The sequence below is a fragment of the Eutrigla gurnardus genome (genome assembly GCF_963514095.1).
Source record: "Eutrigla gurnardus genome assembly, chromosome: 5".
Classification (NCBI taxonomy): Eukaryota; Metazoa; Chordata; class Actinopteri; order Perciformes; family Triglidae; genus Eutrigla; species Eutrigla gurnardus.
Genome location: NC_139919.1, coordinates 28,420,679 through 28,433,214, shown reverse-complemented (window position 1 = coordinate 28,433,214; position 12,536 = coordinate 28,420,679). Strand labels below are relative to the sequence as shown.

Here is a 12,536-nt window from a genome sequence, read left to right as displayed (position 1 = left end):
AAGAGGTCCTGGATTAAATATCATATAACACTGTGTTCCTTATTAAAGCGGGACAGTAATAATGTGTAGTGCAGCCTTTAGTTCCATGTATATCTTTATAATGATGGATAAATATACAATACGAAGCCATTAAAATAATAATTGTCGACAGATTCATATTTTCATTCTATTTTATCACAATTTCTCAACATAATATTAAACAAACAGGAAGATTGAAGGAAGGATTTTTGGACATATTTAAAGTTTGGAAGAAATAACTTTGGGATAAAATCATTTCGGACCCCCTGCAGTAACTCTGCAGACCCTTTAGGGGTCCCGGACCCCCGTTGAAGATCTCTGGTCTAAAGACCTGCAACCATTTAATGAACATGAATAACAATATTAAATAATCTGTGTGATGGTGTTGGTTTGTCAGATTATCTGCACAGCATCCCGGTGGCTCAGATGGGAAACTACCAGGAATACCTCAAAATGATGGCGTCTCCTTTGAGAGAGCTGGACCCGGACCAGCCCAAACGCCTGCACACGTTCGGGAATCCTTTCAAGCAGGATAAGAAGGTAAAAATACACAAACGTAGAAAGTTAAAGAGACACTTTACCTTTTAACTTTAGCGTTCTAACGTTCTTTCTAACGGCGTGTTTCCGTCTCAGGGGATGATGATCGATGAGGCCGATGAGTTCGTCGCCGGTCCTCAAAATAAGAAAAGAGGAAACTCCAACGACGGCAACTCCAGTTCGACCATGAAGCGGAGGCGGAGCATGTCTCCGCTGCTGCTGCGGCGGCCGCCGACCTCGCCGGCGAGCAACAACCACGTTGTTACGGTAAAGAGTCTGGTCGGGAGTCAAGGCCAGCAGAACCTCCTCAAACCGATCGCACAGAACAAAGGCCACGGTAAGATGCAGCATGAGAGTGGAACTGTTTTTATTAAAATAAAAACTGGAGTACATTATACAGCACAACATATGGACATCATTTTATTTTTATTAAAAAAAGTGGACGTGGACAGCAACAACGTGGAGGTCACAGAGAGTAACGGCGATGTGGTCCTCGAGTCCGAGTCAGAGGAGATCTGGCTCGCGGAGACGGACCCCGGACCAGAGAGTCCGGCTCCGCTGAGCCTCGAGGAGAAGGTGGAGGCGGGAGCGGCAGATCCAGCAGAGGAAGTCGACGTGGCGGAGGAGAGACTCATCGAGGAAGACGGTCCAGACGAGCAGCCGCCGGAGGACCAGGAGGAGGAACACGACTGTGACCGACTGAGTCCACAGAGCCAGCCAGAGGACCCTGAAGCTGACCCTGCAGAGCTGGAGACCATTTTCATAGCTCCGCTAGATGGGAGCCAAGCAGAGCTGCGGAGTCAGATCGTCAAGGAGGTCCGCAAACCCGGACGCAGTGAGTATGAGCTTCAAACTCATCATCATTGTTAAAGCGTTGGTGTGATGCTGACGACCTCCTTTCCTCAGACCACGAGGCGATCCTCCATCTCCTGCAGCAGGTGAAAGGACCCGTGGATGTCCAAAGGTTCTTCATCCAACATGCAATCAAAGAGGCCGTCAGGTAAGAAGCTCCGTTTTAGACTCGGAAGCATCTCATTACCATGCAGCCGCCGGTTCTGACTTCCTTTGCGTCTCCGGCAGGTTCAAGAAGCGGGTCCTGATCCAGCAGCTGGAGGCCTCCCTCGCCGAGCTGGAGGGGAAGCAGGCCACGCCCTCGCCGCTTCCCAACGATCACGGCAGGTAGCGACGAAGACACGTTTGTTTTGTTACAAAGAGGAGCCGAGCAAAGAGATGTGCTCTAAAAGGTATATAGAGGAACTGGAAAGAGGGGAGGAGGAGGACAAATGCACTGATAGCAGACGCTCCCACTGGCCGTTACATCACTTCCTGTTCGAGGCGGCGGGTCGGGGGTTTAACCGAAAGAGGATCCACAGAGGATGATGCAAGACTTTCCAGTGTAATCCCTCTTCATATTGACAGATGCCTTAAACGTCCACGTGGGCTTTTTGTCACACATGCACTCCGGTTCACACAGACACACCGTCAGGATTATGGGATGGAAACATTCCTGTCGTTGCTATTCTTCTAAAAACAGACCTTTCTTCAGCTGGTCTGGAGAAGGGGTTTTAAAGACTGCAACCATGTTTTTTTTTTTTCTACGAGGTACAGAATGTCGTGTCGTTACACCTGCAGAACGTGGAAACACACTTTTCACACCAGTGTGTAGACGTTGCAGCGTTTTGGACTGGACTCATCACGTCCACCAAACAGCTGTTTGCTGGTTTTTATCCTCTCACCTGCCATCCCAGCATTAGAACATGATTCAGTCGATGCAGCTGTTGGCATCCGTTTAGAGTTTAACAAACAGAGGCCAGAAAATGTTCCTGCACAAACGCTCTGTTGATTCCCAGAATTACAACTTCATTCAGAGGAATCTGGCTCAGTCCAAACGTCACCTGTTGTGGATTTTTAACAGCTGGCGATCTGCCCGTCACTATTTTTTTTACATAAACCTGTTAGCACTCCTCTTTTGTTTGTTTTTTTACGACAGATGTGTACACTACTTTTTATTGTTCACAAGGAATATAGATTATTTTTATGAATGTATTTGAGAGTATAAGAAATATTTTGAATTAAATGTTTAAAGCCAATTTTGTAAGATGTTAAATACGTGTATAAAACGGAAAGTTTTATGAATCTTTTTTTTTTTTTTTTACAAAACAAAAAAATAAACCAGTTAGAACTGCAAGTCCTGTCAGTGTGAGTATTTCTACTGAGAAGTCATGAACGAGAATGGATGACCCCTCAACAAATCAATGTCCTGATCAATCTGATTGGGACCAGTCCAACTGGAGAATAACTGGTCCTTGTTTTATTTCAGAGGACTAAACAAACCAAATTAAGAAAAGGTTTGTTTTCTTCTGCTTTTGTATCTTGTTTATCAAGGAAAAGAGAAGGTTTCAGTATTATTATATCATCAAATAACGTAACCGTTGCAGCATCTTAATTTGGTGCAGCCCTTTGACAACTGAAAGCTAAGCTTCCACTGCCCCTAGTGGCTAACATTAACAACTGATAAGGTGAAAATGTTTGAGATGCATTGTCATCATTACTTTAAGAAAATTCCCTTTCACAGACAAAACTTCAATCTGCGTTGATATAATGGTTTGTTACCAGTTTGTCTTTAACACCAGTTAAACAGTAGAGTTTTTGTCATTCAGCAACTCCTACAGCTTTCAACAGGGAGACTTCTTGTCTGGCAAAAGCCTTCCAGCCTTTAAATGTAAGCTATATGGCAAATAACAATCAGATTCTGACACTTTGTAAAATCAGTAAGCCTTTTATTAAATTAAAAACATCTGTTGAATCTTAACAAAATGTAAAATGAAGGAAAAAACAAAACGTCACCCAAATGAATGTACCATTACTTCCTAGTTCGTTAGTGTTCACAGTATCAGTGGAACGGCTGTCTACGTGTGTTTTCTGCGCTCACGTCTCAACTTGAGTCGATTTCCTCCTCTTTGATGCATACAGGATGTAGAGATGAACCTTCAAGCTTCCAGGAAACCATCAAGGATACAAACGGTCCTCCGTTCACACAACAAAACTCATTTCAGTTCTCAAAGTGTTTCTCAGGGCCTGACGTGCTGTTGAAACGAAAACTAAACAGTAAGGAAACGGGTGTTTTTATGCCCCTCATAACAGGATGTACAAAGGACAGCAGTATCCCGATGCAGTTCAGACGGGACCAAAAGGGGGGCAGATGTCTCTGTATCTTAAGACTCCAAAGCGATTACATACTGTATATACAAACAAATCTGCTTGAAAAAAATTGAAGGGTTGGCACAGTCAGTGTTGAACATGGTGGTGACCACTTTTATGGACAGAGATGCATGTTTTGGACAGTAGTTAGTTTTATGTACAAATACAAATTAAAGTTGAGGAAGGTGAATTCTCACGTTGCCTCCTCCGTCTAACAAAAAGAAGAAAAAAAAAACAAATCTTATCTGACGTCGATGATGTTACAGGGTCTGGAAGGCCAGTCTCAGTGCAAATGCTCCAGCTTGCGTAGCCGAATGGGGTTGGGAGGAGCTTGCTGGTTGCGTACGGAGGAAGGCTCCTCCTCCGGCGAGCGGAAAAGCATCCGGCCCCGGTGATTGAAAAGGTAAAAGGATGGGTGGTTCCTCAGCGTATCGAATGTCCTGGGGGAAAAGGATTATGTTATGAAAAGACTTCACAAATCATACTTCCAAAGAGACAAACGGGCCACATGTGGGGACGCCTCCTGTGATCCAAATACTGTGATCTAACACGGGACTGGTGATGTAATGCTTCCTCTCCTTGGAGAGCAGTAAGCAAAGGAATTCATGCATTCTTGGGAAAACATAGGTTTCATATATGAACAACATTTCTTTTTACATGTCAGAGTGTACACTTATTTAATCCCCCCTCTTCTCCATAACGTGTATTTTATTTTAAGTTCTGGTGAATTCTTAATCATTAGATTGATTTTGTTTATGTAAAGTTGCCTTCACCTCACATCAGCAACAGTTTGGCGTGTGTGTCTATGGGACTGAATTCAAAGTAATGTTACTATAAATGTAGTTCCCTTGTGGCTGAAGGACGACAAACAACCACATCATCGTGGGACTGAGGTGCTGCAGCTCCTCCACTTACTTGTTTTTAAGCTCCGAGGAGGCGTCCATGTCTTTGAACTCTCCAGCAATGTGGACAATACCGTAACAGGTCATCACAAACGATAACAAGGTCTGTAAAACAATCTGCAAAGAAAATATTAAATTAAATGTAATGGTGAAAGTAGCCTAGATACACGTGTTTGGGACGGGGGATTAAACCAATCCACCCCCCCTTAAAAAATAATGATAAATATATATTTAAAAAAATGTTAAAATAAATATAAAGCAAGTTAACATGTGAAATACTAATAACTTTACTTTATATAGCACCATTCAAGGACGCTTTACACAAATAAAAGAAACAATTCAAACACACAAACAATAGGATGAGAGTCACTTACATCAATTGGTAGCGTCTCGTTTTCCTTCTCTGTGAGTCGCATGTATGATCGATCTGAGGGGGGAGGGGGGTAAAAAATATATAAATTAAACCAGCAATTAAAATGTACACAATTACACTGTGGCTAATCACATGAGTTTATAAGCACGATTTGGTATTTTATTCAACACTGCACTAGTCGCAGTGACGGTGTAACATCAGCTGCAGATGTAGATTTCACTCTTTCACCCCCGGCGAATGATTGTGAACGAGGCTAAGCGGAGCTAGCTTGTTAGCTCCCCGCCGGACCGAAAGGCCCGAGCCGCCGTTGTATCTCCCTCCTCTCTCCCTCCCCCGGTGACACCGGAGCCCGCCCGGAACTAAACACACATCCCGGAACCGCGTTTTCATCCCCGCACACTCAAACTTACGCTGTGCTGCGGAGAAAGCCGCGTGAGCTAAGGCAAAAAGACCGACGCCGACAACACCTTTCCAAAACGACGACGCCATCTTGATCCAGGAGAGGCGATTGAGGAACAGATGTCGTAAACGCGATGTCGTAAAAATACGATGTCGTAAAAAAACAGCCGCAGCCGTGACAAGGTCAGAAAGCGTCGTGAAATCGGCGAAAAAAACACATTTTCATTAAATTACACACAGACGTGCACACAGAGTGTTGTTTTTAATCTTCATTTGTTTATTTATGTTGTGTTTTTTTTTCGTGAATACAACCCTGCAATAGAGAAGGCTCTTACTTTGAAGGACTCTTACTTTGAAGGGCAGCGGCTACAGCGGATGTTGGCAAGACCCCTTCAAAGTATGAGCCCTCTCTATTGCAGGATAAACTCAAGAAATTAGTGTTATCGAGTACTATTTCAGTATCGTAGACAAATTAATATGATTGAGAAGATATACGTTTAGTTATTCATTTTATTTATCATTAATATTTTATTTTAATTATTTCATTTTTTTAATTGTACATATTAGATATTCTGATCCACACCCCATATCAGTTGGTAGCAGAAGAAGAAGAAGAAGAAGAAGAAGAAGAAGAAGAAGAAGAAGAAGAAGAAGGAGGAGAAGGAGGAGAAGGAGGAGGAGGGGGCTCTTACTTTGAAGGGGGCTTGCCAACATCCGCTGTAGCAGCTGCCCTTTTCCTGTTAGCTAACGCAGAGCTTTCCATCTCTCAACATTTAGCTAGTTAACGTCATATTTTGTTTTTGATATATTCACGCCGTCTTCGCTACTTTTTTTTGACTAAACGCAAACATGGCGGAGGCTATTGAGAAGAAATTGAAAGCGGAAGTAGACAAATATACACACATGCAGAAAGGTGTGCCAACTAGCATTGCGTGGTTTCTCGTAGCATGTTGTAGCGAGCTAACTGCCCATATTGGGACAGCTAGCCTATACGTTCAATTAACTAATTATGGTATTTCCTGTACGTTTATATTCCTGTTCTTGTTTCAAACAGTCAAAATGTGTATTTATGTCTGTTGCTGTCTGTTGTAGATGTTAGCAAGAGCATGTCAGCGCGACAGAAGCTGGAGACGCAGCTGGCAGAGAACAACGTTGTCAAAGAGGTAACCAACAGCTTATTTTCTTACAAAAAAACGTGTTTTATCGGCTGGTGTCAGTGTGTTTAGCACATTCATTTGAATATTGGAGTTTTTTTTGTGTTAAATATGCGCTGTTTCCCTCTCTGTGTGCTTCCAGGAGCTTGACCTGCTGGACAGCACCAACACAGTGTACAAGCTCATCGGCCCGGTGTTAGTGAAGCAGGACCTGGACGAGGCCAAAGCCACAGTCACCAAGAGGCTGGAGTACATCAACGGGGAGATGTGAGTCCCTCTGTTGTGATCATGCCGGTAGATCTACATCCGGTCTCGGTGCTGCTATAGTTAGACCAGAGCAGCAGTGTTTAAATAAGTCCACACATTCCAGTTGCTGGAGGTCAGTTATGATGATACTCTCTGTTTTCTGTTGACACATTGCTTTGGTAATGTTGCTGGACAAGAGGGAAATATTTTCTCTGTGATACATCATAGAATCGATTATTTCTCCCACTTCTAATAGTGTATATATGGCTCTATACCGCTATTGTGTTCCATTTGCAGGACTGGGTTTTTCCAAAAGTCCACATTACTGGATTACATATAACACTCCAGCTGTGCATTTGAAGGCTCCTTTAAAAGTGTTTGAACAACATCTGTGCATGTTCCCTTTCCCTGTCACAGGCCATTAATGGCAAATTGAGTTTGTTGATATGTTTACCAATAACCGATAGACTTTTAGCAGTCGTCCATCATGTTAAAGAACACAAACACTAAATTACAATATGGACACTTAATTGGCTATGACAGATGTCAACATACTTGTCAGTGTAATTATTGTCGTGGACAGATTTTAGGACAGACATTCCTTCCCTAAAATACTGTCACACAGAAACTCAACGCGTATTAATCTCTTCGATTTTAATTTATATACATTAACTCATGTTGGATGACTCAGCTTGCTGGACATTCATCAGGCACCTTCATACTTAATAATCGATGTGGATATTGGTGCACAGCTGTAGTGTGTAATCACTCTCAGTCACATGTAGAGGGCAGTAAGGAGCTTGGTGGATAATCACTCTGTACCACTCTCACACTGTTGTGTATTATGCTGCCACTTGCCTGACACTACTGTGGGACGATAAAGACGAGTCAATGGTGGTGAATTTTCATTATCAGGATGATCGTTAGCAGACCATACCAGTGTTCGGTCTTCTAGTTTGCATAAACCCCCACCATGTTTACCAAACTTCCTTGATGTTTTTTTTAGATAGTTTGTTTGTTTATGTTTTGTCTATATTCAGTAAACATTACAAACTGATCCTGAAAATGTTTGTGGTTAAAATCCTCCTCCTAGCTCAAATTACATTTGGAAATTCCGTTCTTGTAAGGAACTATTTTCCAGGCGTATTTTTTTTTGCGATTTGATTCATACATTTGTATGATTGAATTTGTGCTGAATGAAAAACAGTGCAGGTATTTCTTTTATAATGAAGAAAGTGTTTGTCTTTGTAAAAATAAATGTATCTTTTGTCCCGTTCCAGTCAACGGTACGAGACGCTCCTGAAAGACTTGGAAAAGAAGTCGGACCAGCATCGAGAAGTCTTGTCCAGTTTACAGCAGGAGTTCCAGAGAGCTCAGGGTCTGACTGCTGGCAAAGCCTAGTGGAGTCCTGCTGAACACACACACACACACACACACACACACACACACACACACACACACACACACACACACGGAAGTAGAAGCAGATAGTCGTGGTGTCATGTGACCTTCAACGTAAAGCTGAGTATTTACCTCATTCAGTCTTTATCACAGTGACTTTACCCTTGTTGTTAATAAAAAAACATGTTTTTCATGAAAGGTCAGACGTTTGCCTTTTAGTTTTATTTTTCGGTGACCACTGGGGGCAGACTGGTGACTACTGGGGGCAGGATGCTGATCACTGGGGCAGACTGGTGACCACTGGGGGCAGGATGCTGATCACTGGGGCAGACTGGTGACCACTGGGGCAGGATGCTGACCACTGGGGCAGACTGGTGACCACTGGGGCAGGATGCTGATCACTGGGGCAGACTGGTGACCAGTGGGGCAGACTGGTGAACACTGGGGGCCACCTACTGATCACTGGGGCAGGATACTGACCACTGGGGCAGACTGGTGACCACTGGGGAAGGATGCTGATCACTGGGGCGGGCCGGTGACCACTGGGGAAGGATGCTGATCACTGGGGCAGACTGGTGACTACTGGGGGCAGGATGCTGACCACTGGGGCAGACTGGTGACCACTGGGGAAGGATGCTGATCATTGGGGCAGACTGGTGACCACTGGGGGCAGACTGGTGACTACTGGGGCCACCTACTGATCACTGGGGCAGGATGCTGATCACTGGGGCGGGCCGGTGACCACCAGAGCAGATGTTGTCCAGTCCCGACCCGCCCCACAGATCGCAGCAGTGAGAAAAGCACAGCGGTGCACCATTGTTCACGTTAATGAATGTGCTTTACCCCCGTCGTCTACCACCACTGGGGGGATTAAGGCAACATGAATAATCAAAGACAAAAGTCTTCCATGGTGATGGGAACCGAAAAACAGTCTTGAAAGCAAATGCCACCTCGGGGGCAAACAGCTGAGAGGTCTTGTGTAACTTTGCATTTCCATTAGGAAGGAAAGCCTCAAACCTGAAGCTGAAGCCTGATAAATCAGATTAAATGTTATACATAGAGGCTCTCCAAACAACACAGCTACTGGAATCTGGTGTAAATAACTCACCTCCATTTATGCAAGACAAGATATTCTGTTTTTATTTATTTTATTTTTTTTGGCCACTGTTTTATTACGTGTTATATTTACGCACTAAAACACAAGCTGTTTTTAAGACGTTTTACAGCCTGTATTTAATTTGGCCTTCACATTCCTGACATGCGCAATAACGACGCTGCGTCACAGAAAGGTGTTTCCGTGCACGAGGCCGTCACCTCTGGCGCGTGTGAGGCAGCAAACCCATTAACACCTTGAGGTGCGTGTGCTTTTCTCATCTCCAGACTGTGACGACACGTGGCCACTCACGTATATAAAATATATATATACAAATAATAATATATATTTAAGCAATACATGATGTTCCGTTAAAGGGAATTATAGACCCGTACTCTTAATTTTATAAAAGTATTATAGTGAAGTTCAGCCTCATGTTGATGAGACCAAAAGGTGTTTTATTATCACTTTGCCTTCATGTGTTCGCGCTGATGTGATAAAAACCAACAGAACAGCTGATTGAAATGTTTAGCCGCGCTGTGACTTTAAGTTTAACTTGTTTTAAGCTCTTTACCACGTGTTTAGTGTCTAACGTAAACAAAGGGAGACCTAAAGTAGATATTTCCGCATTGGATTTAGTTTTTACACCAACTATGGATTAGTTTAATCTTCATTTAGACGGATGCCTCCGCTATGAATGCCTTTAATCTGATTCCTCCTTTTAATTGATTTACTTAGTCTTGTGGGCTTTTCGTTCAGGGGGTTAAGCTTAAAGACGCACAAAGCAGCATCCTGTCCAGATCAGCCGCTTTGATAAAGGGTGTTTTCAAACGGCCTGTGGACGTGGAATGCGTGTTTCCAGCAGACCGACGTTAAAAAGCTCACAAGATGGTAAACAGTTGTGTCTCTGCAGGAAAATAAAGATGCACCGCCTCTTAGAAACATGTTCAAATTAAATATTAACAACTGAAGGAACTTCGTTTTAAAGGCTCTAAAGCCCCAAACAGCCCTTTGCTCCCTCTGTGGAAAAATAAAATCATCTACTTTAATCGCCAAGGATTGGAGGCCTTTGGAGGATCGATCACCACGGCCACCGATTATGAGACGTTCAGGTGCGCATTGAAATGCTGATTAAAGCTTTCACATGTAGAAAAGCACACGACTAGTGGCCGTTTAACGCATCCAGACTGTTTGATCCAATCTACAAAAGAAAACGTTCGAGCCTCGGGTTTACAAACTGTGCGTAAAGAGACTTCACTAAAACTCTAAATGTGGGTCCAAATATCCATTAAGGATTTTTGCAATAACGCTTTAATTGTTCAATATATTCACCATCCCTCTAATGCTACTTCTTGTTTATTTAGAAATATGGAAATGTAGTTCATGACGGTTTGGTTCAGACAGCTGCTGTCCCCTTTTATTAGTGCCCCCCCCAACACGAACCATGCTGCACCTGAGAATCTGAGGAGGTGGTGGGAAACAACTCGACACGTGTTGCTGGACAGCTGCCAAAAACAAACAGCTCCGTTTGCATGTTGCACGTGATTTAACGTTGCGCTTGGTGTTCTGCAGGTTTGTAAATTGCATGCATCTGCAGCAGTCTGGCTGCTGGACAGTGTGTGAACGACCTCTCTCCTTTGCTCTTCTACATGTGAAAAAACTGCACTTGAGATCATAGAAGCGGCCTCCATCAGCATGTCAATGGAGGAATCCGCCATAACGGCTGTCCAGCCCGGATGAAGTACGTGTTAACTGGGTCCAAAGTACAAGCTATTCACACAGCAAAGAGGCCACTCGAGGGGGTTCTGGTCAGGAAATCGTGCTTTTATTGCAAATGGGAAAAAGAGAATTCAGCATCAGCACAATGAGAATACATTCTAGTGGCACGACTTTTACGCATGCGTATTTACGCAATTCAAAAACAAAAAAAAACAGCAATTTATTTAACACTGCTGCATAAAAAACATATGTGCAACTGAGATACAAAAAGAGTAGCAAAAAACGCCACATGGATAATCTGTGAGAGGAAAAATCTTCACTGTACAAAAGAGTCCAGGCTGTACAACAGGATACATATTTACACGGTCTGTCCGCGGCTCCGGTGCGGGTCTCTGGCGGACCGCGTCACTGAGGCCAGGGCCTCCACACGGGGTCGGTGATGTGCGTGCAGGCTGCCGTGGAGGAGAGCAGCTCCCTGGTGTCGCAGTGGAGTCTCCTCGGGCTCAGGTACGGATGGTGGCGGGGAGAGGGAGCGGCCCGAGCCCGGTGGACGTGTCCGGGGGGAGACGGGTGCGTCTGGGGCTCGGGGAGCGCGAGAGAAGCCTGGACGTCGGGCTCCTCCGACTCCTGCTGGCTCTTGCTGGCTATGAAGTGGCTGACCCTCAGCAGGCAGGACCGCATGCCGTCGTGGTAGTCGTGCTGGCGGGCGGACGTCGCCCTCTGCTCCCGGGACAGGACCCTCTTGGGCGGCCGGTGACCCTTCTCCACCTCCTGGTCCGTCTTCAGGAAGTTGACCACACTCTCCAGAATCTCTGCCTTCTCCACCTTTGGGTTTTTCAGTTTCTAAAAACAAGGAGCAACGGATAGAGTTCACACAGGAGGAATGCAGACGTGAACGTGCCAGAGATGGGGACGCAGGGCGCGCGCACGTACCTCGTCGTGGGTGCTGTCCAGCATCAGGAGGCGTAAAGTCTCCAGACTCTGGTTGATGCGCTCCCGTCTGCGTTTCTCCATCAGAGGTTTGGGCACCTTGAGGGTCGAAGAGCATACATGTTACAATCACATCCAACACAACGACACGTGAGTGTTGCGGTTCCTCGCCCTCACTATCTTACCCTCCTCGCGCCTCTTTGTCTGGGAGACTCTGGTGAAGTTAAAGCCTTCATGGTGAACGTTGTTACTCCGTTGTCTGCGGGTCCAGAACCAAGAACGGCACGTTCGCGCCCTCGTGCAAGTTTGTTTAGCAGATAACCACGCCCCCCCGCGCGAGACACACCCCCTATATTCATTGAGCAGCACGCGGCCTTGACACTGAAGGGAGCTTTAATCGATTTAAATATAAGCCTTTTCTTTTCACCTTCTTTTAAAAAAACTTCCAAGCTATACAGAGTTTTATTTCTTCACCCAAATGATAAAACTCATTCAATCCTACTGGAACTATTTTATACGGAAGAAGAAGATCTGATTAATTTTTAACATTTAATTAAAAGTCC

General features: G+C 44.5%; 4 protein-coding genes across 4 annotated transcripts in view; 2 read left to right on the top strand and 2 right to left on the bottom strand.

Moving 5' to 3' along the window:
• Positions 1 to 2,743, top strand: part of ints6l (integrator complex subunit 6 like) — an 11,715-nt gene extending 8,972 nt beyond the window's left edge. The window contains exons 14-18 of the mRNA XM_084010216.1: positions 416 to 558; positions 652 to 892; positions 995 to 1,390; positions 1,462 to 1,555; positions 1,636 to 2,743. Coding sequence (XP_083866342.1) covers positions 416 to 558; positions 652 to 892; positions 995 to 1,390; positions 1,462 to 1,555; positions 1,636 to 1,738 — 977 coding nt within the window. The 3' untranslated portion in view covers positions 1,739 to 2,743. The remainder of the gene's footprint in view (positions 1 to 415; positions 559 to 651; positions 893 to 994; positions 1,391 to 1,461; positions 1,556 to 1,635) is intronic.
• Positions 2,744 to 3,314: 571 nt separating this feature from the next.
• mmgt1 (membrane magnesium transporter 1) lies at positions 3,315 to 5,547 on the bottom strand. Its single transcript, XM_084009627.1, has 4 exons — positions 5,442 to 5,547; positions 5,033 to 5,085; positions 4,672 to 4,775; positions 3,315 to 4,196 (listed from the first exon to the last, which is right to left on the bottom strand). The coding sequence occupies exons 1-4, from the start codon at positions 5,518 to 5,520 to the stop codon at positions 4,040 to 4,042; spliced, it is 393 nt and encodes a 130-aa protein (XP_083865753.1). The 5' UTR covers positions 5,521 to 5,547; the 3' UTR covers positions 3,315 to 4,039.
• A 597-nt stretch (positions 5,548 to 6,144) lies between these two features.
• pfdn6 (prefoldin subunit 6) lies at positions 6,145 to 8,434 on the top strand. Its single transcript, XM_084009834.1, has 4 exons — positions 6,145 to 6,343; positions 6,523 to 6,593; positions 6,727 to 6,851; positions 8,111 to 8,434. Exons 1-4 carry the CDS (start codon positions 6,280 to 6,282, stop codon positions 8,229 to 8,231), a joined length of 381 nt encoding a protein of 126 aa, XP_083865960.1. The 5' UTR covers positions 6,145 to 6,279; the 3' UTR covers positions 8,232 to 8,434.
• A 2,860-nt stretch (positions 8,435 to 11,294) lies between these two features.
• her5 (hairy-related 5) lies at positions 11,295 to 12,209 on the bottom strand (the record flags this gene model as incomplete). Its single annotated transcript, XM_084010586.1, has 3 exons — positions 11,295 to 11,886; positions 11,977 to 12,072; positions 12,159 to 12,209. The coding sequence occupies 3 exons, from the start codon at positions 12,207 to 12,209 to the stop codon at positions 11,449 to 11,451; spliced, it is 585 nt and encodes a 194-aa protein (XP_083866712.1). The 3' UTR covers positions 11,295 to 11,448.
• Between the last annotated feature and the right edge of the window lie 327 nt (positions 12,210 to 12,536).